This window comes from Phacochoerus africanus, chromosome 12 (genome assembly GCF_016906955.1).
Source record: "Phacochoerus africanus isolate WHEZ1 chromosome 12, ROS_Pafr_v1, whole genome shotgun sequence".
Classification (NCBI taxonomy): Eukaryota; Metazoa; Chordata; class Mammalia; order Artiodactyla; family Suidae; genus Phacochoerus; species Phacochoerus africanus.
In genome coordinates this window covers 8,647,252-8,670,283 of record NC_062555.1, presented here as the reverse complement: position 1 = coordinate 8,670,283, position 23,032 = coordinate 8,647,252, and the positions used below count along the sequence as shown (strand labels likewise).

Sequence of the window (23,032 nt, the reverse complement as noted above, 5' to 3'; positions counted from 1 at the left end):
AGTTTACTTAAGTAAGACCACATAATCCATAGATTGGAATACCCACCCTGGGGCCTTGTGGCTCCAGAATTAGGGTTCTTCAATTCTCTATGCACTTGGACTCTTCTGACATTATGTGACATACTAGACTGAAACAGGGAGTATGTTCCAATATGTAGAGAAAAGGTAAAGAACAGATTTCTTTCTTAATTATTTAACTATACACCCAGGAACATAATAGAAGCAATTGAGAAAAAACTTGCAATGTGTATCAATGGCTGTTTATCCACTGTTGGCAGGTGGATGAATCACATTCTGAACAATATGGGAGAGGTAAAGAAATTTTTTTTTCTGTCATTTAACTTAATATGATATTTAATAGTTATCTTTAAAACAAAATTGGAGACAGTAAAAAAAAAAAAATCAGTGGCTGCAGGTGGGGGAGGAGGGGAGGAATGAATTGGTGGAGCACAGAGAATTTTTACCATAAAAATAAATCCATGTCATGATACCTTTATCCAAATCTATAGATTGAACAACAAGGAGAATGAGCCATGAAGTAAATTGTGGACTTTGTGTCATTGTGATGTGTCAGTGTAGGCTCCTCAGTTGTCACAAACGTACCATCTGGTGGGGGACGTGGATAATGGGGGAGGCTACGCATGTGCGGAGGCAGGGAGCATGTGTGTTCCCCTTCATTTTATTTCAAGCCTAAAACTTCTCTAAAACTAAAGTTTAATGAAAAATAAAACAAACAAACAAAAGCCCAGGAATTCCTGCTGTGGTGCAGTGGATTAAGAATTCATCTGTTGTAACTTGGGTTGTGGTGGAGGTGTGGGTTGGATCCTAGCCCAGTGCAGTGGGTTAAAGCATCTGGTGTTGCCACAGCTGCTGTGTAGGTCACAGCTATGGCTTGGATTCAGTCCCTGTCCCCAGAACTTCCACATGCTGCAGGTGCAGCCAGAAATAAAACCAAACCAAACCAAACTAAACAACAACAACAACAACAACAACAAAAAATCAGCTCATAAATCATACATGAGCATTCCCATCTCAACTTACAGTTTCTTACTTTACTTCCCAGAGCTGTTAGCAAATGTAAGAAAACCAATCCAGTTTTTTTTTTTTTTGGTATTCATACACTCGTGATGAATAAAAGACAATTTTGAAAAATATCAAATTCCTATTCACTTGATGAAGGAGAACACAAGTCTGTCTACCCAAGAGGAGTCAGATATACTGCAAAAAGGTTTCGACAGATAGACAATTGGTACTTAGTTTAGGCAGCTGATTTATCCCTTCAAAATGCTTTTATTACTGGCAGCTGATTTTCACTACTTCAACAAAATACATTCAGAAAATATTTCTTGAGTATCAGTCACTAAATACAGTACTGCATGTGTGGCATGCTTAGTGCTGCAAGCATTTCAAAGAAGATACTACCAAAGAGCTTTAGATGTTATGAGAATCCCTAGCTTAGGTGTGCCATGGTCTTGATGCTTCAGAGCACAGAACGTGGAATATACAGGATTATTATAAAGGAAAAGAGCAATTGTGCATTCTTATCTTAAAAAGGTATTTCCAAAAGAGAATGATGAGTGTTCTTTCTGCTTATTGGAAGAGTTGTCGTTCTGCTATTCAGAGGACGAAGAAGTATGAGAATGTCGAGAGATAAAAGCCTACTGGGGAGTCCTGTGAAAGTTTTCCAAGCTGTTTCAGCATCCATGCTATAGTTACAAGCACTTACCTAATTTTAGCAATCTGAAACTCTGGGCTGGCTGCAGTTTCTGACTGCTACAACATCATCAATTCTGCTCATGCTGAGTTAGGTTCATTTAATTTAAATTAGCATTTATTGAGATCCTATCTTGTGCTGAGCTCTGGGTAGAGAGATCAGAAGACAAATAAGCTACTTCTTGGAATATAATATGAGCCCCATAACTATACATTAAATAATTACAGCTAACACTTTATAGCACTTTTACATGCCAGGCATTGTTCTAAGAGCCTTTCAAATATTAACCCATTTGACCCTCACAACAAATCTATACAATCCTCATCCTAGACACAATGAACCTCAGTCAGGGAGAAGTTGAGTGTATTAATTTGTCTAAGTGTCATGATTAATGATCAGTAGAGCCAGATTTACACTCAGATATCTGGTTCTAGAATGATATTGTTAACCTTTTGAATAAAAGAGTGAGTGGCCTAACAAGTGAATTTACTTATTTTCTAAGTTACTCAATGAAAGATACGGAACAGGGAGACTTTTGAGACCCGAGAAAAGGAATCCGTTTAAGATCATAGGGGCAGGAAGTCCAATAAGAAAGAAGAGGATGAGCAATGAAATCAGTTTTAGAACCCTACACATCCATTAATAAAAATCTTGGTGGGTAATGAAAAACAAGAAATTGACAAACCAGCAAACATTTTCCTGGTCAAGTTTTGCGCATAGTTCCCAAGTCTGATATGCTTCTGAAGAGGTCAGTAACTACACGCATTTCAGTCCGAAATCGGGGGCTGCCAAAATCAAGAAAGTTTCTGATGATTCATTACATTCTTCCACGCATTATGATTCTTGCTGATTTCATTCTGCCCTTTGCTTCATCATTATTTTAACCTTGCTCCTTGCCACTTACTTTTACGTAACTGTAACAAAGAATGTATACAATTCTGCTCAATTAACATTGTGTTCTTCTTTGAAAAACATCCTGTTTTCTTATTTTTTTCTCCATATTATAAATAGAATTAAATTTTCAATTAACATATAGTATAAATTCTCATTTATTCCTAACTGCCTAAGAAAATGCATTCTCTATATTCACAATGGGCTTATTTGTAAAGGTAGCAATACAATTATTATTTTTTTGTTTTCTCTTTCCTTCTTTCCTAAAGATTGCTTTATTGATGCTGTTAGAAAAGCATCTAGATTTCACCCTACTATCTAGACCTTGTAATGCATTTTTTTTTCTCCCAGCATTTGCTCACTTGAATGCCTTCCCCCCCACCCATGGGTGCACCTGCAGCCCATGGAAGTTCCTGGGCTAGGGGTCACATCGGAGCTTCAGCTGTGGTCTACCTCCAGCCATGGCAACACCGGATCCGAGACATGTCAGCAACCTACACCACAGCTTGTGGCAACACCAGATATTTATCCCACTGAGCGAGGCCAGGGATCAAACCTGCATCTTCATAGCGACAACTCAGGTCCTCAACACCCTGAACCACAATGGGAACTCCTGCTGGAATGTCTTTGTGATGGCAATTATTTTAAGATAATGGAAATATTTTACATTCTGAAGATAATGGTTTTCCTAGATCAATTAGCAATGACTCTTTTGGCTTTCCATAGACGCCCGCTGAGCAGAATACTTCTTTGTGTGGGATCCAAGAACCACACCGACGGAGGTGGTGAATACTGTCAGTTTTTTCCTCTGTGACTGAACACATACCTGATATAGCGGTTTTGTAACTGGACTTTAGCAAATCTGTTTCATAGGAAATTGTGTAAACATTACTGGATTTAGAAAGTAGCAGCCTGCAGAAGACTATTTTTTAAATTAACTAGCAATTTTCTGAAAATATCTCTCTTTCCTCTGTCTTAAATCCTCTCATTTTTATACTACTGGAATGTTGAATGGTATTAAATATTGAGGTGTAGTCATAGTAGGGTAATAGATCTTGAAAGATTCTGTCTTTATATGATATAAACTAAAGACATATATATGTGTAACATATACATCGCATATCATTTAAGTCTTATTATATTTAAGTCTTATCCTTAAGCTATTAGAATTTTCATCAGTCATCATAAGAGTTATTCAATAACTTTATATTGGTTATTAATTACTAAATTGGTTGTGTTCGAATATGTTTAGATTACTAGAGAACAGTACCCAGAGTTGCTATGTATATTATCGAAAACGGCCTGTGACATTACCAAACAAAATGTTTGAGGCATGCCAAGAAATAGGAAAGTATTATCTGCACATTGGAAAAGAAGGAAAATACCAGTTGTGCGAGCAACCAGATGTTGTATTTCACATAAAAAGACTTCAAAATAGACATTATACATATCTTCATAGAACCAAAGGAAAGCAAGCCTAAAGTAGCAAAGAAAAACCACTGTCACATCAAATAGAGAAACTGATACAGAGATATAAATTAGCAAAACAACCAAATGGAAATTCGGGAGTTGAAAAGTACAAGTGAATTTTAAAAAAGAAATCACCAGAGGAAATTACAGTAGAGTTAAATGGGAAAAGGGAAGAAATAATGAATTTAAAGACAGATCAATAGGTATTACAAAAGCCAGAGAACCAGGGAAAAAAGACTAATACACACACACACACCGCAGTATATGTGTATATTCTGGTAGCTCTGTTTCTCTGGAAAACTCTGGCTAATATACTTGCTACAAACAATATGAAAATCAAATTTTAAAAAAATCATTCAAAATAGCATCAAAAAGAAAAAATATCTAAGGAATAAATTTAGCAAAATAAGTTCAAACATTGTACTCTGGAAACTACAAAATATCATCAAAAGAAATTGGGACTCAGTATAGTCCAATCAGTCCTAAAAAAAGACAACCAAGCAGGGGCACTCATGCTTTTTACCTCAAAAATGACCACAAAGTGACAGTAATTGAGACACTGTGGTTTTGGCACAGGGATCAATGTACAAATCAATGAAACACACTTGAGAGTCTAATTCTGTGATCAACTATGATCAACTAATTTGATCATCTATGATCAACTAAGCTTTGACAAGAATGCTGGAACTATTTAATGGGGAAATAATAGTCTTTTCAAGCAAAGGTGTTGGGACAACTGGATAGCCTCCTAAAAAGATTGAAGTTGGACTCTTACCTCGGAGAACATGTAAGGAAATTTTTTAAACCTTGAATTTGGCAAAGCGTTTTTACATGTAATACCAAAAATAAAAGGAACAAAAGAAAAATAGATAAATTGGACTTAAAATTAAATTTGGGGCTTCAAAGTTCATCAAGAAAGTAAAAAGACCCCCCCAGAATTAGAAAAAAATATTTGCAAGTTGTATAACTAAGGTGGGAATGATACCTGGGAAATATAGAGGAATCTTCCAACTCAATAATAAAAGATAAAAACCAATTAAGAAATAAGCAAAGAACCTGAATAGACATTTCTATAAAAAAGATATCCAAGTGGCCAAGAGATAAAGAAGAGATACTTAGTGATGTCATCTGGGAAATGCAAATCAAAACCACAAAGAGATAGCACTTCACACCCACTAGTGTGACTGGAATCAAAGAGTCAGATAGTGACAAGTATTGGCAAGGTAGTAAAGCAATCAAAATTCTCATACAGTACAGTGAAACGTAAGAAAGGTGGGGAAACTTTGGAAGCAGTCTGGAAGCTCCTCAGAGTTAACACATGACCCGGCAGTTTGACTCCTAGGTGTATATCCAAGAGAAAGGCAAATATATGTCCAAGCGAAAACTCATACACAAATGTTTATAGCAGCGTTATTAAGAGTAGTAAAAAGTGGAAACAACTCAAATGTCCTTCAGGAGATGAATGAGTAAACCACGTGTTGTATTCATATGATGGGATATTACTCATCCATAAAAAGAAAAATGAAAGCACTAATGAATTTTGAAAACAATATGCCACATGAAAAAGAACAGTTACAAAAGACTACTGTTTTTGCTTTTTTTAATTTTTATTTTTTAAGGCCGCACCCATGGCATATGGAGGTTCCCAGGCTAGAGGTCGAATCAGAGCTGCAGCTGCCGCCCTATGCCACAGCCCCAGCAATGCAGGATCCGAGCCATGTCTGCGACCTACACCACAGCTCACAGCAATGCCAGATCCTTAACCCAGTGAGCCAAGCCAGGGGTCAAACCTGCGTCCTCATGGATAATAGTTGGGCTTGTTTACCACTGAGCCATGAGGGAAACTCCAAAAGATCACATATTATATGATGCTATTCATATGAAAATCCAGAATAGGGAAATCTATAGAGACAGAAACTGGATTACTGGTTATTTAGGGCTGGATAGGATAGGAGAATTACAGTTAAAGGGTTTGGGGACATTTTTGTAAGATGATCAGATGTCTTAATTTTACTGTGATAATGTTTCTATATATCTGTGAATATACTAAAAAGAAATCTGAATTGGACAAATGTGGGACTTGCACGATATATGAGTTATAGCTCAACAAATCTATTTTTAAAATGAACATTAAATGTCAGCTTACATCAGATCAAACCTAACAGTACTATAGTGTAGTTTCATCCTTTCAATTTCACACACTGAATGGGGAGAAGTTCAGGGAACCACTACAGCCTGTATTTCCTAAACGTGACCATATTACTAATATCAATCATGTCCTCCTTTAAAATCAGAAATATATGAGAAATAAATCAAGGTTCTTTTGGGGAAATGTACAAAATATCTGTCTTAGACTTTTGAACATTTTTCAATGTTTTCCTATATATATTTACAAATATTTTCATTTTTTTCAGGAATATTCATATGTGCACACTGATTTTTATTTCAGTATTCTCAGGTAGTTTGGTTTTTGTAAATCAGGGTAGCCTGATTGGATATGGGGAGAATGGAATCCAGGAGAGTGTGGTGCAAATATACCTAGCTAGAAAACATAAAGAGACTCTCAGACATAGAGAACAGACCGGTGGTTGCCAAGGGGGACGGGGAGGGAGTGGGACGGACGGGAGGTTGGGGTTAGTAGATGCAAACCATGACATTTAGCATGGCTAAGCAAGGAGGTCCTGCTGTGCAGCGCAGGGGACTTTATCTAGTCTCTTGGGATAGAACATGATGGAGGGTAGTGTAAGAAAAGGAGTACACACACACACACACACACACACACACACACATGACTGGGTCGTGATGCTCTGTGTATATATACATATCTGTATATATATATACATATGAGAAAGGGTCACTGTGCTCTAATAGTGCCACCAAAATTGCCACAACGCTGTAAAGCAACTATACTTTAATAAAAAAAATTCAAAATAAAAGAAAAATTTCGGAGCTCTCTTGAGAAGCACTACCAGTTGCGTGTGTGCATGCATACATGTTTGAGCACACACACACACAATATCGAGTTAGGGAAGGAGACCGGAGGGAGCTCAAACATGTGCATCCTCTAGGTAGCTTTTAGACTCATCTTTAGTTTTTCGTCTGATACCTGTCCGAGCGACCAGTTTAAGCAGTGCTGTTCGACAGTCATCACGGGTTTGATAAAATAGAAGGACACGTTGCTGGGGAGAGCACCTGACATTTGCTCTCTTATATCCCTTTGAGAACCACAGCTTTAATTTATGTGTGGGACGAAATGGAGTTCAAGAGTTTATTGATTTAAAGTATTGCTCCTGAGAATCTTTGCTCCAGATCAATGTTTGTAACAATCCAGTTCGCGGTTCTGGAAAAAAGACGTGATCCCCGACACAATGCTGCTGAGTTTTGCCTCCAACCCCGAAATAAAGGTTAAATGACAAACAAAGATGTGCGTAAATGCAGTGATGTACTATTTATAGCTATGTTGAAACTAAACCAAACAAAATCGGCCTTATGTTTTCAGTTGAAGGCGGGGTGACTGTGATGAGCCTTGATTATGTTTTTTAAAATGTCATCTAATTGTTTTTTATGGAGGAGATAATACACCTGGCAATAAAGTAGACTTATTTAGATAACAATATAATGACAAGAACGGTGGCCACAATGTATAGATGGTTACCTTGAAAAGCTTGAGGCACTGGTTATATTCAAGAAAGATACCCTGGCCATGAGTAGAGGAGAAACTGTATTTCACTTTGCCGCATGATTTATTGACAAGAATTTTACTAGGGAGCCCCTGATGTTCTCTCTCAGACCAACTTCCGCCCACATTCTAGAGCTTCCACCAAAGATAGAAGAATATCTGATTAGTGATACTGAAGAACTGGGATTATGCACGCTCTACTCGGCACCTCCTAAAATACCACTTGCGGGAGTTCCCAGGTGTGGCGCAGCAGAGAGGAATCTGACTAGTGTCAGGTGGCAGTTCAGTCCCCTGGGCTCGCTTAGGGGGCCGGCAATCCCGCGTGGCCACGAACGGAGGTGTAGATCACAGACACGGCTGGGATCCTGCATTGCTGTGGCTGTGGCTGTGGGTAGGTTGGCAGCTGCAGCTCTGATTCGAGCCCTAGCCTGAAAACTTTCATATGCCACGGGTGCGGCCCTAACAAGCAAAGTAAAATAAAATAAAATAGCACTTGCATAAATCCATCAGAGGGGTTACCATCATGTTTAGTATTGCATATGGGTTAAGCTTGTAGGAGCAGGCTCTGCCTGAGGGAGAGCGCTAGTTATTTAAGTTTAATTGGGAGTTAGCTGTTAGATGGAGCCTTGAAATAGAGCTTATACTTGAACTTCAGTCCTGGGTGATTTCTTAATTGGTTCTAAAGTCTCTACGTGGGAGGAAAAAAGTGTATAATGTGAGATCTCATGCACTTCAGGAGGCATAATGCTAGCTGTAATGGGGTATAAAATAAAAGCCTGAAATGTCTTCGTAATCTCCAGGACGTCTCTATGACCTTACACGAGGAAAAAAAAAAAAAACGAAAACACCTGAGATCCAATATAGTGTTTTGAACACATTTGTAGAGTTATCAGGGGATACAGAGAAGTAGGAATCAAGGCGTAGAGCCTAAAAGCAAGGACTTCTAGTTAGGATATTGAAAAAAATCACAAGATACCAGCATTCTCACCCTAACAATGAGAGTAAGTTGGAAAAACTCAAATGCAAAGTTTTTGTTTAACTATAAGCGTAAGTGGATAGTGTCAATGACCTAAAATCCAGGGGGGGGGGGAAGGAGTCAACCTTTCTGGGAGGAAAGGAATACAATGGTGCTCTCACTTCTGGCAGAGAAGGAAGAGCATACAGCTGCCATTGATAAAGTTAAGCGGTGCTAAAAAGAAGGTTTAATGGTGGCATAGGTGCTGGTATGATGGATTAAAATACCAGGAAGCACCAAAGCCACTGCACACCCACCCATTTTCTTTTTTTAACACACAGCATTTGACAATAACAATAAATATGTGAAAAAGCAAGAGAATATGAACTCAATCAGAAAGATAGGCAATAGTCAAAGAAAGCAGACCCAGAAATGCATAAGAGGTTGAAATCGCAGGATAGAAATGTTTGAATAATTAGAATGACTTTGTTAAAAAATCTCCTAGAATGGTTGGACAACATACATAAGCAAATGGGGACTTTCAGAAAATTGAAACCATACAAAATGAAAATACACGGGAGAAAATAAAATGTATCATAAATGAAGAATTTATTGAATTGGCTCTACATTGCCCTGGACAAACAGGGAATAAATAAATGAATGAAAGATATGTCATTGGAAATTAATACAATCGAAAGGCAAAGAGAAAAAAAAGGGCAACTTGCACAAGATGTTAAGGACGATGTCACTCTAGCATCAAAATCCCAGGGGAGAAGGAGAATAAATTATCAGGAAGGATAAACAGGAAGAAAAACCACACCAATCAATCTTCTGAAAGTCCAAAATAAAGAGAAACATAGAAGATCTTGAAGTCAGACAGGGGAAGTGAAACATTGTGTCCAAGAGAAAAAATTACAATAGTGATGGCTAACTACTCGTCAAAGAAAAAGGAGATCAGAAGACAACAGTAAAATGGGAAGAATGAAAGATAGAAAGGTAGAACGGATTGATGGATAGATATCTGCAGATACAGATGAGGAGACACACATGCATTTATTTACATGTGTATTTAAAAAGTAGAATTTTGGAAATATTAAAATAATAACTAGTTTTAAGTATTTTTGTGCTTTTTCATACACAGAGCTTTTAAATCTTTTGTCCAGTGTGAATGGTATAATTTTTTACTTCAACTTCTGATTGTTGATAGCATATAGAAGTATACATAGTTTTATGAATTAATCTCGTATCCTGCAAATGATCAGCTCCCTTTTTATTTCTTGGTCCTTTCAAAAACATTTCTTTGGATTTTCTATAGATGCATGTCTTCTGTGAATAAAGAAGTTTACTTATTTTCAAATCTGAATGCTTGATTTCCGTGTACTGCTTGATGACAGTGGTTAGCACTTATAAGGTTTACCACTAGAATGTTTAGTACTATTATCAGAAGTGTTTAGTATTATTCTACTCCAGTAAAAGTAGAAATCCTTGTTTTGTTCCCGAAGTATAGAGAAAAAGCATTTACTCTGTCACCATGGAGGATGGTGTTTGCTACAGGTACACTCTTGATCAAGTTGAAAATGTTCCCTTCTTGATATAGTTTCTAAGATTTGTTTTTTTTTCTTTTAATCAGAATTACATGTCGCATTTTTCTAAAGGTTCTTCTGCATTTCTTGAGAAGATTCACTCTGTTGGTCGATCGGTTGGTCGGTCAGTCGGTCTGTCTGTGTGTCTATCTATCTATCCATCCATCCATATCTACATTTGACTTGTTAATACGATAAATTATTAAATTAGATTGGTTAATTATTTAATGCTATTCACCTTGAACTCCTTGGATAAATCCAACTTCTTTTGATAAGCCAAATTCTATTGATAATTGTTAGTTTCAAGTTGCTTAAATTTTGGTAGAAATATTTGCATCAACACTAATGAGGTATATTGATCATTTTATTTCCTTATAGTATTTTTGCTTTGTTATCAAAGTAATGCTGGACTTAAGGAATGATTTGATCATTTTTCAACTCTCTGAAATGTTTTGTAATAGTTTATACAATTTTTATTATCTCTTCCTTAAAAATGTTCGAATTCAATAGTGAAGACATCCTGGCCAGGATCAATTTGTTTAATAAATTTTGGATTACTCTGTTTATCTACTCTGGACTAAACCTTGGAAATTCTTGTCTTTCAAGGAACGCACTTACTAGTTTTCAAATTAGTAGACATGATGTTGTTTGAGATATGTCCTTATTAACACTCAGAAAACTGTATAATGTATAGTGGTGTTTCATCTCTCATTTCCAGTATTGGTAATTTGTCTATTCACTGTTTCGTTTCTTGATATTTTTGGCTAAATATTTATCAGTTTTACTGATACATTTAAAGAATCCACACAATATCCAAACAACTGGTTCCTTCTTTATTGTTTTCCTGTTTTCTGTTTTATATTCTATTTCTATTGATCTCCATTTTATTTTTTTTCTTCAGATTACTTTGGATTTAATTGCTCATCTTCATCTCTGGTCTCTTAAGGGTAGATCTTTGACTATTGTTTTATCTTTTTTTTCAACTAGAAACATTATTAGCTGCAAAATTTTCCCCTGGGTTCTATTTTATTAATATTTGACAGGTTTTAGCATGTTATATTTCCATTATTACATTCAGTTCAAAAAAATTCTCATGCCCTTTACTTTCTTCTCTGAGCCATGGCTACTTAGAAATCTATTATTTAGTTTTTGAAATACATGAGGATTTTTCAAACACCTTTGTATTCTTAACATATACTTTGCATAGGTTTAATGACAGCGTTATTTGAATCTACTACACCCTCGCTGATTTTCTGTTGACTTGTTCTGCCAAAGATTGAAGAAGGCTGTTAAAATCTCTGACGATGATTCGGGATTTCTCTATGGCTTTTTTCTCTCCTAAAATTTTTCATGTATTTTGAAGCTCTGCTAATAGGACCACATATTTAAGATTTTTATTTCCTCTGGATTAATTGACCAGTTTATCATTATGAAATACTGTTGTCCCTGATAATATTCTTTTCTGAAACATATTCTCTTATATTAAAATAGCCACGCCACTGCTGGCACAGTATATCTGCTCTCATCTGTTTACTTTTAGCCAACTTTTACATTTCAAGTGTTTTTCTTATAGGCAACATACAGTTGGATCTTCCTTTCCTAAATATATTCAATGTGTCAATATGCCTTTGAATTGGCCAGTTTAGACTATCTTTATAGAAGTATGGCTAATGGCGTTATTAGGTTTGTCAATCTACTTGGTATTACTTTCTCTTTCCCCATCAGTTCTTTCTTCCCGTTGTTACAATTTTAACTTCCTTTGAAATTTTAAGATAATTCTATTGTATAACATTTTTGTCCTGTTAGCTCTAACCCTTTATGTCGTTATTTTAGTGGTTGCTTTAGTGTTCACTGTATACACCCTCTTCCGTCTACTTTTAAATGATATTATAGCATCGTACTGCTGATATAAGAATCATAAAATTTTATACAGTTGACCCTTGAATAACAGGGGGACATCAACCCTCTACAGAGTAGAAAATTCGGGTATAACTCAGGGTTGGCCCTCTGTATCCATGGTTCCTCTGCAGCTTTAGCTCTTCACCCACAAATTCAACCAACTTTCAATACTGTAGTACCATAGTTGTTTCTATCAAAAAACCTGCTTATAAGTAGAGCCTTGTAGTTCAAGGTCAGCGGTTCCTCCTGTATGCCTATGACCTGTATGCTATTGTTGCCACACTGCTTATTTCCACCTATGCCATAAACCTCGTAACACACTGACTGTGGTTTTGATTAAATAATTGATTCTCTTTTAAAGAGACAAATAATAAGAAATAGAATTGCCATGTTGGTACCATTTTCACTTTTCTATATTCATTTGTGGAAATATGTATTTCTGACAGGCATCAACTGTCTTCTTGCTTGAATGATGTCCTGTATCATTTTTTTTTTTCTTTCATAGGATCACATCTGCAGATATGGAAGTTCCCAGGCTAGGGGTGGAATCTGGAGCTGCAGCTGCCAGCCTATACTACAGCCACAGCAACACTGGATCCAAGCCACATCTGCAACCTCTGCTGCAGCTTGTGGCAAGGCTGGATCTTTAACCCACGGAGTGAGGCCAGAGATCAAACCCACATCCTTGTGAACGCTATGTCAGGATTCTAACTGGCTGAGCCTGACCCCTGTACCTCGTGAATTTCCATATAAGCATTTTTACAGTCTAGTTGGTCTTATTTTTTAGAAGAGCTGTCTTTTATTCAATTCAAATTCCTTTAATGACTAGTGAAGATTAAGATACTGTCTTTAGTACTGGTTTTGAGCAATTTGGTTATGAAATGCCTTTTTCGTGTAATTTTCGTGTAATTTTCTTGACCTTTTCCATGTTTGGCATTCTTTGAGTTTCTTGGATCTGTGAGTTGAAAGGTCCTCATTAACTCGGAAATTAGTCACTAGCTCTTCAAATATTTTTTGTTTAGTCTGTGGCAACAGATTCTAAGGAACTCCCCCTCTGACCGCACGCATTCTTCTGTAATCCTCTCCCACTGAGGGCAGACAGGCCCTATGCAACCAAAGAAAAAGACAAAGATGATGGAATGGATGTGACTGTGACGGCATGTCCGTAAACACACATTACCAAAAAGATTCTAATGTTTTATCGTGACTTTCTTGCTGAACCTGAAAAAACACATTAACGGGTTGTGAGGTGCCCTATGGAGAGGGTCGCTTGGCAGACGGTTGAGGATTGCCTTCCACCAACAGCGAACAAGAAAAGAGCCCTTCACACTGGCGAGGACATTATTGCTTCCAACAACTATGTATGCTTGGAAAAGGATCTTTCCCACGTTGACCGTCAGGTGAGAATCTAGTTTTGGTGGGCACATCGATGGGAAAACTAGCCAAGTCATGCCTGGACTCTTGGAAAAACAACCAAACAAAAGAAGGAGCAAAACAACAAACAAAAGCCATAAGCCATGATAACGTCGCTGAAGGAACCATAATAAAGGTACATAGCCATAGGGATCTAATACGTCCCTCTGCCCGCAGACTTCTCTGGGGACTCTCATTCACATATTTACAGCCTTGTGGAGCTGTTCCACAGCTCACTGTTCATCGTTTTGTTTTTTGTTTCATTCTCTCTGTTTTCATTTTGAAGAGTTTATCTGTCCATGTTGCAATTTCCCGCATCTTTGCCCATGCCATGTGGAAGGTGTCTCATCTTATCCAGTAAATTTTTATGTCAAACATTATAGTCTTTATCTCCGTAAACTCAATTGCAGCTTTTTTATGGATTTTTGGGGGGGTCTTATTTTAAGGGCCACACCTGCACGTGGAAGTTCCTAAGCTAGAGGTTGAATTGGAGCTGTAGCTACTGGTGTACACCACAGCCATAGCAACTTGGGATCCTGGGTGTGTCTTCAACCTATACCACAGCTCACAATGTGTGGGATCCCCAATCCACTGAGTGAGGCCAGGGATCGAACCCATGTCCTCATGGATCCTAGGCAGCTTCACGACTGCCGAGCCACAACAGGAACTCATTTTTTTTTTTTAATATCTTCAGGTCTCTACTAATATTTTAGAAAATATGGAATACATATTTTAGTGTTCTTGTCTGAGTCAAATGTTTATGTTCATTGAGAGTCAGTTTTAATTGGCTCAATGTTCTCTTCATTATGGGTTGTGTTTTCCTGCTTCTTCATTACCTGGGAAATTTGACTCGTTTTATCATTGTGAATCTTATTGTGTTGGATGTTTGATGTATTTATTTATTTTGTATTCCTATCATCATTCTTGACCTTTGTTCTGGGATGCAGGTCTTGGAAAGATTTTGATTCATTTTGGTCTTGTTTTTATAATTTGTGAGATGAGTCCAGGGAAGAACTCAATCTAGGGTTAATTATTACCTACCACCAAAAAATGCCACATTCTAGTCACTGCTCATGGATTATTGGTATGTTTTTTCTGGCTTATGAAATACTATTCTAGGCCCTGTGTGAGGAGCAGATAGTTTTCTCTAATGCTATGTTACAGTTTCTCCCCTGATGTCAGATAATTTCCTCATATGTATACACTCAACAGCAATCTGCTAAATACTAGAGGGCAAACCTCTATAGTTCCTGGGGTTTTCTCTCTACATAGCTTTCTCCTCTTTGGTATTCTATCCAACGAATTAGAAATACATAGTTCTCTCTTAATTTGGAGCTCTGTTCTCAATTTAAAGAATCATTTGGGGAGTTCCTGTTGTGGCTCAATGGTAACAAACCCAACTAGTATCCATGAGGTTGCAGGTTCGATCCCTGGCTCTGCTCAGTGGGTTAAGGATCTGGCGTTGCCATGAACTGTCATGTAGGTTGCAGACTCGGCTCAGATCTGGCATTGTTGTGGCTGCAGCTGTGGCTGGCAGTTACAGCTCTGATTTGACCCCTTCCCAGGAAGTTCCCTAGCCTGAGAACTTCCATATGCCACGGGGGTGCCCCTCAAAGGCAGAAAAAAAAAAAAGAAAAGAATTATTTGGTATCTGCCTGGATTTTCTCTCCCTACACCACTCCCTGGAAAGGACAGTAACCTGGGGCGCATATAGGCGTACCCCAGTTGTTTCCCATCTCTCATGAATCACTGTCCTTCAATGTCTATTGTTCAATGGTTGCAAAACCAATATTTTTATACCTTTTATCATTTTTTGATTGCCAGGTAGGAGGGTAAATCCAGACCTTGTTAATCAAATTTGGTTAGAAGCAGTTCTGCCTGTTTAGAGATTTGAAATTTTATGTAATATCATTTTCTTTGCTTGATTTTATTTTTTCAGGCTTTTTCACTTCAAATAGTCTTTGTACATGGAAATGATAATAATTTAGTCAATGCTCAGTTGCAACACAGAAAGTATAATGATGTGTAATTTATCACGAGAAAGATAAACACAAGATGCATTTTGAGTGATAGTGGTAAGACAACTGAGATGTGAAGGAGCAGAAAATAAATAAGATATAATGGACTCACACAGCATAGACTCTCTCACAGGAAACAAGACTAGATTAGGAAAAGAGCTGGAAAAAGAAGAGTAGAATGAAACAGATGCCAATAAATACCCCAAATTGAATTTTAAAAGTTTCCTTGATTTATATAATTAATATTTAAATAGCAAAGCTTAACTGCTACTGATTTATTGCTTGGTAGCCACTATACATAAGCTATTTTGATTAAAAACAAAACATAGGGAGTTCTCTGATGGCCTAGCAGGTTGAGGCTCCTGCGTTCTCACCGCTTTCGCTCTGGTTGCTGCTGTGCGGCGTTAGGTTCAATCCCTGGCCCAGGAATTCCCACATACTGCCCGCATGGCAAATAGAAAAAAAAAAAATACAAATAAAAAAAAAAAACAAGAGAGAACCTGAAATAAACGTTGCAACTCTCATTAAAATAAATAAATAAATAAATAAATAAATAATAAAAACAAAACATAAACAAAAACAGGTTCTGCCTTCAGGATTGTTTGCCAAAAGCAAAGACATGACACAGAGGAAATAACTATCTAAATGAAAACCAGGAAATTATTATCAAACATGTAAAAATTCAGAATATGAAAAGAAATGATTCTTACTTATTCTGGAAATTTTGCTTTCATGAATTTAACCGTGACCCTAGCTTTATACATATTAATTATATGAATTATTCTGGAATTATGTATTTTCTTCTTCACACTAAGAAATTGGGGCAAGTAAGTATGTATACAAGAAAATTTCAGGTAAGTTTGTGGTCAACTTGACCAGCATTGTCCAACTTGTTAAATGTACTAAGTTAAATGTACAACTTCGATTGCACTAATTAGATACTTTTGTAAGTTTGTAAGTTAAACTATTCTTTTAAAACCCTAAGAGAGTTTGCTGTGTAAAAGAGAGTCTTCCTGAAAATAAAACTAATATATGAAGTCAAATGTCTAATTATTACGAATATTCACATGGAAACTGTCTATGTTGAGTTTTCTTAAAGTAAGATTTTTTGGAACATGTGGAGGTTAAATAAAAAAAAAATAATTGTGAAGTTTTACTAATTTTATTTCCCCAAATCAAATAATTTACATATGAAAAAAGCTTCTTGGAAAATTACGGTCAAGCCTAATTTTATAAGTAGCTTTAATTATTTTCTTGTCCCCTTTGCTATATGGTAGCATCTTGTCTATTTGTTTCATACATAGCAGTTTGTTACCTGCTGATTCTAAACTCCTAATTTATTCCTCCCCCACACTCTTTCCCCTTTTTAACCAGACATTTACTATCTATGTCTGTGAGTCTCTTTCTATTTTGTGAATAAGTTCATTTGTATCATATTTTAAATTCTATATACAAGTGATATCATATATTTGTTTTTCTCTTTCTGACTTTCTTCACTTAGTATGAGAATCTCTAGGTCCCTCCAAGTTGCTGCGAAAGGCATTATTTCATTCTTTTTTTACGGCTAAGTAGTATTCCATTCTATATACACCATATCTTTATCCATTCACATGCTGACAGGCATTTAGGTTGTTTCCATATTTCGGATGTTATAAACAGTTATCAACTTTGGGGTGCATGTATGTTTTGGAATTAGAGCTCTCTCCAGATATATGCTGAGGAGTAGGATGGAAGGATCCATGGCAACTCCATTCCAAGTTTTGTTTTGGCTTTTTGGCTTCCTCTGCAGCATGTGGAAGTTCAGGGGCCAGGGATTGAAGCTGTGCCATATACTTCTAGTTTTTAAAGGAACCTCCATGATGTTCTCTTTAGCGACTGTACCAAGTTACATTCCCACCAACAGAACAGGAGGGCCACTTTTCTCCAGCCTTTGTAGACTATTTAAGACTTGTAGACTTTTTTTTTTTTTAAATGCAACATTTATTTCAGGTTCTCTTGGGTGTTTTGTATCTTTTCTCTCTCTCTCTCTCTTTTTTTTTTTTTCTGCCACACAGGCAATATGTGGGAATTCCTGGGCCAGGGATGGAACCTACACTGCACAGCAGCAACCAGAGCGAAAGCGGTGAGAATGCAGGAGCCTCAACCCACTAGGTCATCAGAGAACTCCCAGATTTGTAGACTTTTTAGTGATGGCCATTCTGACTGGAGGGAGGTGGTCCCTCATCGTTGTGTGCTTTACATTTCTCTGATAATTAGTGCTGTTGCCCCTCTTTTCAAAATACGCCTATCAGCCGTCTGTTTGTCCTGTTGGGAGAAATGTCTCTTTAGGCCTTCTGCCCATTTTTTGTTGGGTTGGTTGGTTGGTCGTTTCTGTTACTGAGTTGTACGAACTGTTTGCATCTTTCGGAAAGTAAGCCCTCGTGGTAATATTGTTAGAAAATATTTCTCCCGGGACATTAGTTGTGTTTTCATTTTGTTTATGGTTTCCTTTGTTGTGCAAAAGCTTCTAAGTTTGATGAGGTCTCCTTTATTTATGGTTTGCTTTTATTTCTGTTGCCTTAGGAGATCAACCGAAGAAAACACTGCTATAATTTAGACCAGAAAATGTTTTTGTCTATGTCCTCTTCAAGGAGTTTTGTTGTGCCACGGCTTATATTTACGTCTTCAAGCCATTTGGAGTTTATTTATTTATTTATTTATTTTGTCTTTTTTTTTTTTTTTTTTTTTTTTTGCTATTTCTTGGGCCGCTGTCTAGGCATATGGAGGTTCCCAGGCTAAGGGTCAAATCGGAGCTGTAGCTGCCAGCCTACACCAGAGCCACAGCAACACAGGATCCGAGCCGCATCTGCGACCTACATCACAGCTCACGGCAACGCCGGATCATTAACCCACTGAGCAAGGGCAGGGACCGAACCCGCAACCTCATGGTTCCTAGTCGGATTCGTTAACCACTGCGCCACGACGGGAACTCCTGGAGTTTATTTTTGTGCATGGTGAGAAGGTGTGTTCCAGTGTCATTGATTCACACAAGGCTGTCCAGTTTTCCTAGTGGCTGTCCAGTTGCGTGAGGGGTGAAGGAATGTCCTGACTTCCGTGATTTATGTGCATCTGTCCAGCTTTCCCAGGGCTGCTTGGTGAAGGAATGGTCTTTTCTCCACTGTATTTTCTAATGCATATCCTAATTTTATAAATAGCTTTTAATATTTTCATTTAGTGTATTTTTATAATTTTAGAAATAGAAATGTAATTCTAAGGTCGTGGAGCTTCTCAATATCACCTTCAACACACTTAAGGAAACTATGCAGCACTAAAACATCACGTGGAGATGAATATTTTCAGCTGGAATATTGATCGGTAAGTACCTTTATTATATTGTTTTTGCTTTTTCCTAATTTTTTTGGGGAAAAATGCTAAACACCATAATTTTAATAATCATTCCAATTTTTTTCTATATTAGAAAGATGCCAAAAATAAAGTACCTTATTTCTTCTTTTAGAAAAATAATAATAACTGAGGTCTTTTAAATTTTTTATCCAGTTTGAAAATATTTTAATTTCACTCACTGCATGTAATCTGATTTTTAAAACTTAGAGTATTAAGGAAATTTTTTAAACATACAGATGTTATTTCAGGCGATAGACTAAAATTTCCCCCAAGTGTCTATTTTGATTTTCTCACCACTGCTGATAACATACTAAGGTTTATTTGACCATTTCAAAATAAACCTAAAGAATATGCTAGTGTGATCTTTTAGATAACTTGTGTCAATGGAGTTGAATCTTCTGAAAATAGTGGACAATTTTTGACATTGTACTTGACATGTTATTTATTGCATTAATCGTTATATTGATATAAATGCCGTTATTAGAATAGTATAGCAGTTAATTAAGCTACATGAGCATTTGAGCCATTCTGTTTTTGTTTGTTTGTTTACAGATGTGTTAATGAACAGCAATCTACATTTACATTCATAATTATGAGATTAAAAACAACAATTTGTTCTATTCCATTTTCCAGAAACTGGCTCATAGTTAATGCTATTTGTCCAACTCTTTTGTGTTTTTGCAAGAATTAGCATGATAAAAGCAGGCATGATTATGCAGCTTTAATTTTATTTTTGCTGTCAACTGATAATGATCTTATGTGACTTTATTTTTTAACAATACTCTGTCTCCTAAGTTACGTGAATCAAGGGACATCTTCCTATAACAATTGTTCAAGAAATTAAATGTCCACTATGTGGCACTTAAAACACAAGGTATATTAGCTAATCAAGGCAATTGTGGCTCTTGCTATCCTTAGTGGAAATCTTTAAAATGAAAAAGCAATGCATTGAACTTTTAAAGATTTAGTAAAGGAGTTTCAGATATCCTACAAAAGCACTTTGCATTGAGTTAGTTATCCAAGTATAAAGGATTTCAGTAGTTGCACGTCCTTGGATTCTACTTACACACCCACTACCCTCAGCACTCAGTCCTTCTTACCTTCTTAACTTACATCTAACCAATTATAATCTTATAATTGAGGAGAGACAACTTTTACCTGTGTAGAGACACATATGATAACTAATGAAAATTTAAAAAGTATACTCCCCAGGAAAATGCACAGGGGAATAAAAGTGTGCATGAAATTCGAAGACTCTGTAGACCTGCTCAAGCATCTTTCCCCAGAGCTGTCACAATCACCTAGACTGCAGCTGACCCTGGACCAGATAACCACCAGTCACTTGAAACTGTAACTGCCTTAGGCCTACATTTAACCCTGAGAGGTCCAATCACCCTCCCCTCCTTCCCAGGCCCTACAACCTCGCCTCCATGCTCCCTATGTACTCCTGGGAATATGTTCTTAGCCATGTGGCTGCCAGGGGGATGGACCTCATTTCCTTTGTTCCCTTAGTTACTCACAAGCTATGTGCACATCTCTTTACAACCCATCTCTGCATCATCCGCCTGCTGCTCTGTTTCCTCTCCCTGATGAAAGCCCCACTTTCGTTCCTGTTCCCTGCCACTCTAGGCACCCTTTAAAATATTGCCATCAGAGGCTCTAGAACACCCCTCCAAGTTTAACAGATAATGCACACTTTCTGGAGTCCTTTCAAGGTAAGGCTGCTCGCTCTCCCACTCTCCCAGCTCCTTCTTTCTCTTCCCCAGAACCGTTCACAGATCACTCCTTAGTAAAAGTCACGTCTCCTTTGGGGCTGGCTCATTCGTACCAGAGAGCTAGATTCTGACCTTTGTTGAGACGTATCATTGCCGGCGGGTTCATCCAGATCTAAGAACAAGGCCTGCATGCAATAGTCTGAACCCTTAAAGCAGATGCCCTGTGTGATCTGCCCTTCTCTTGGGGAAGAAAAGAGTATTTACAAATATCCATTAAGTTTTGACATGAACCATGAATGAATATTTCTTACTTAGTGTGAGTACAAAAACTCTATTGTATAATCCTACCTGGTACTGAGCAAAAACGATCAATAGCCAAATAATAAACACGCTTACAACAGTGATGTCTTCTATTAGAAAATACACTTTGTTACTGTGTATATCATTGAAATTGATTTCTGAAAAAGCCTAGTTCTTCTCAGCCACCTCAAGCTAAATACCTACAATACTACTCTACCTTACAATAATTTTTAAATGAACTACATCTGTGTTCGTGCTGGCTATGTTTTCATCTACACAGCATAAATACTCTTTATATACTGGATTGCTCAATATAATGCAAGTCCTACAGTCACGAGTAGACTAACTATAACTATATAATTTATATATATAGAATTCCTTTTCTTAACCTCATCTACTAGCACTATAATGATGGGCAGTTATTGCTTGCTTAACCCTTAATATAAAAATATTTTCAGGTCACCTTTGATTCTCCTGAATATAATCTTGGACAAAAGATACACCTTGGACTAATTTTTATTAGCATTCTCAACATATCAACATGTTAAATTTTCAATTCAATGAAAAAATAATACCTACAATTTGAATCTCATCAAACAATAGAATGATATATTTAATGGCTACTTTTTACATTAATGAGGAACTGTACCACTTGAAACCCTAAGAAATACTCTTTATGTTTTATTTTGCTCTGGTTAACTTAGTGCAGAATCACACTGACACACGGTGCCAAATCTCTGGTCTGTTAGAACTGCAATGGCCATTGGCCAAACACAATAACATGTAGATCCAAACTGCCAGAGAAATATGTCAAAACATCTATTGTTTTGGAAACCACTGCCTGCCTCTCTCTCTCTCTTTCCCTTCATTTTCTTTGAAAAGTAAAGGTATCTTACTCTCCCTTTCTCTGGCAAAGTCAACCTTTGTTGAGTTAGAAGCCAAGGGTTTTCGTGCACATGTGGAGTTTATCCACTAATTCTAGATTATGGGTGTATCTTGACTTCTAGAAACTTTTGAATAAATACTTATACTTCTTAATTGTGTTCTAAAAACGTTGGGAGAAAAATACTCCTTAAATTAGACTTCTTAATGTTTTTATGTTATTGACCCACTTTGAGCCCTTCTCAGGATGATGTTTTTAAAGGCACGCAAGAAAATGTGAAATTTTACAAAAGAAATCCGTGTCATTAAAACAAAGCTTTATCCATGAACACTTTATGGGGGGGGTCCGTGTACCCCAAGATAAACTTGCACAACTCAAGTGTATTTCCATTAATGCTCTGACATGAAAAACTTTGACCCAATCATTAAGATCACCAAATTACATGAAAATAGATACAATGTGTCATCTTGACTATACTGCAACACTCAAAATGAAAGGAAGTCTAAAATGATTTTCCAGGATACACATGTTGAAATCAGTGAGACACAAGCATACATAGACATGGATTTTAGCAACAGAAAAGGGGATGCTGGGACACAATCTTAGGGTCAACGCCCTCCTACCTTTATGGCAGTGGATGCGATTTGAATGTGGTGAAGTCTCCGGAGGGTGCTGTCCCTGTCAATGAAATAGGAGGCAGCCAGCTGATGGAGCGTCTCCAGGGTGACCGAGGAGCTATTGGTGCTGGAATCACTTCCTTCAGATCGTTTGCTCAGCTTCCGCTTGTCCACAAAAATGGTGAGTGACTCCTCTCCTGCATTAATAATATTTTACATTATTCCATTTTCCACCTCAAATCAGTGTGTTCCATTACCTGCAGGGGAGGAAGCCTAGGTTACAGCCACGAGGAAACAAAAGAATGATGAACAACTAACGGTCAGGGAGTTTTACTTTCGTTTTGTTCACACCTATTTGCCGCATCCCTAGATTTGGGGATTTTGATGGTCGTAAATACATATTTAGGGAGCTCCTGCTGTGGCTGAAACGAATCTGACGAGCATCCATGAGGACGCAGGTTCGATCCCTGGCCTTGTTCAGTGGGTTATGGATTGGAGTTGCCACGAGCTG

At 37.3% G+C, this 23,032-nt stretch overlaps 1 protein-coding gene across 1 annotated transcript in view; it reads right to left on the bottom strand.

Annotated features, from left to right (window-relative positions):
- Positions 1–23,032, bottom strand: part of BRINP3 (BMP/retinoic acid inducible neural specific 3) — a 195,530-nt gene that overhangs the window by 146,045 nt on the left and 26,453 nt on the right. Inside the window, exon 3 of the mRNA XM_047754623.1 lies at positions 22,528–22,718. Coding sequence (XP_047610579.1) covers positions 22,528–22,718 — 191 coding nt within the window. The remainder of the gene's footprint in view (positions 1–22,527; positions 22,719–23,032) is intronic.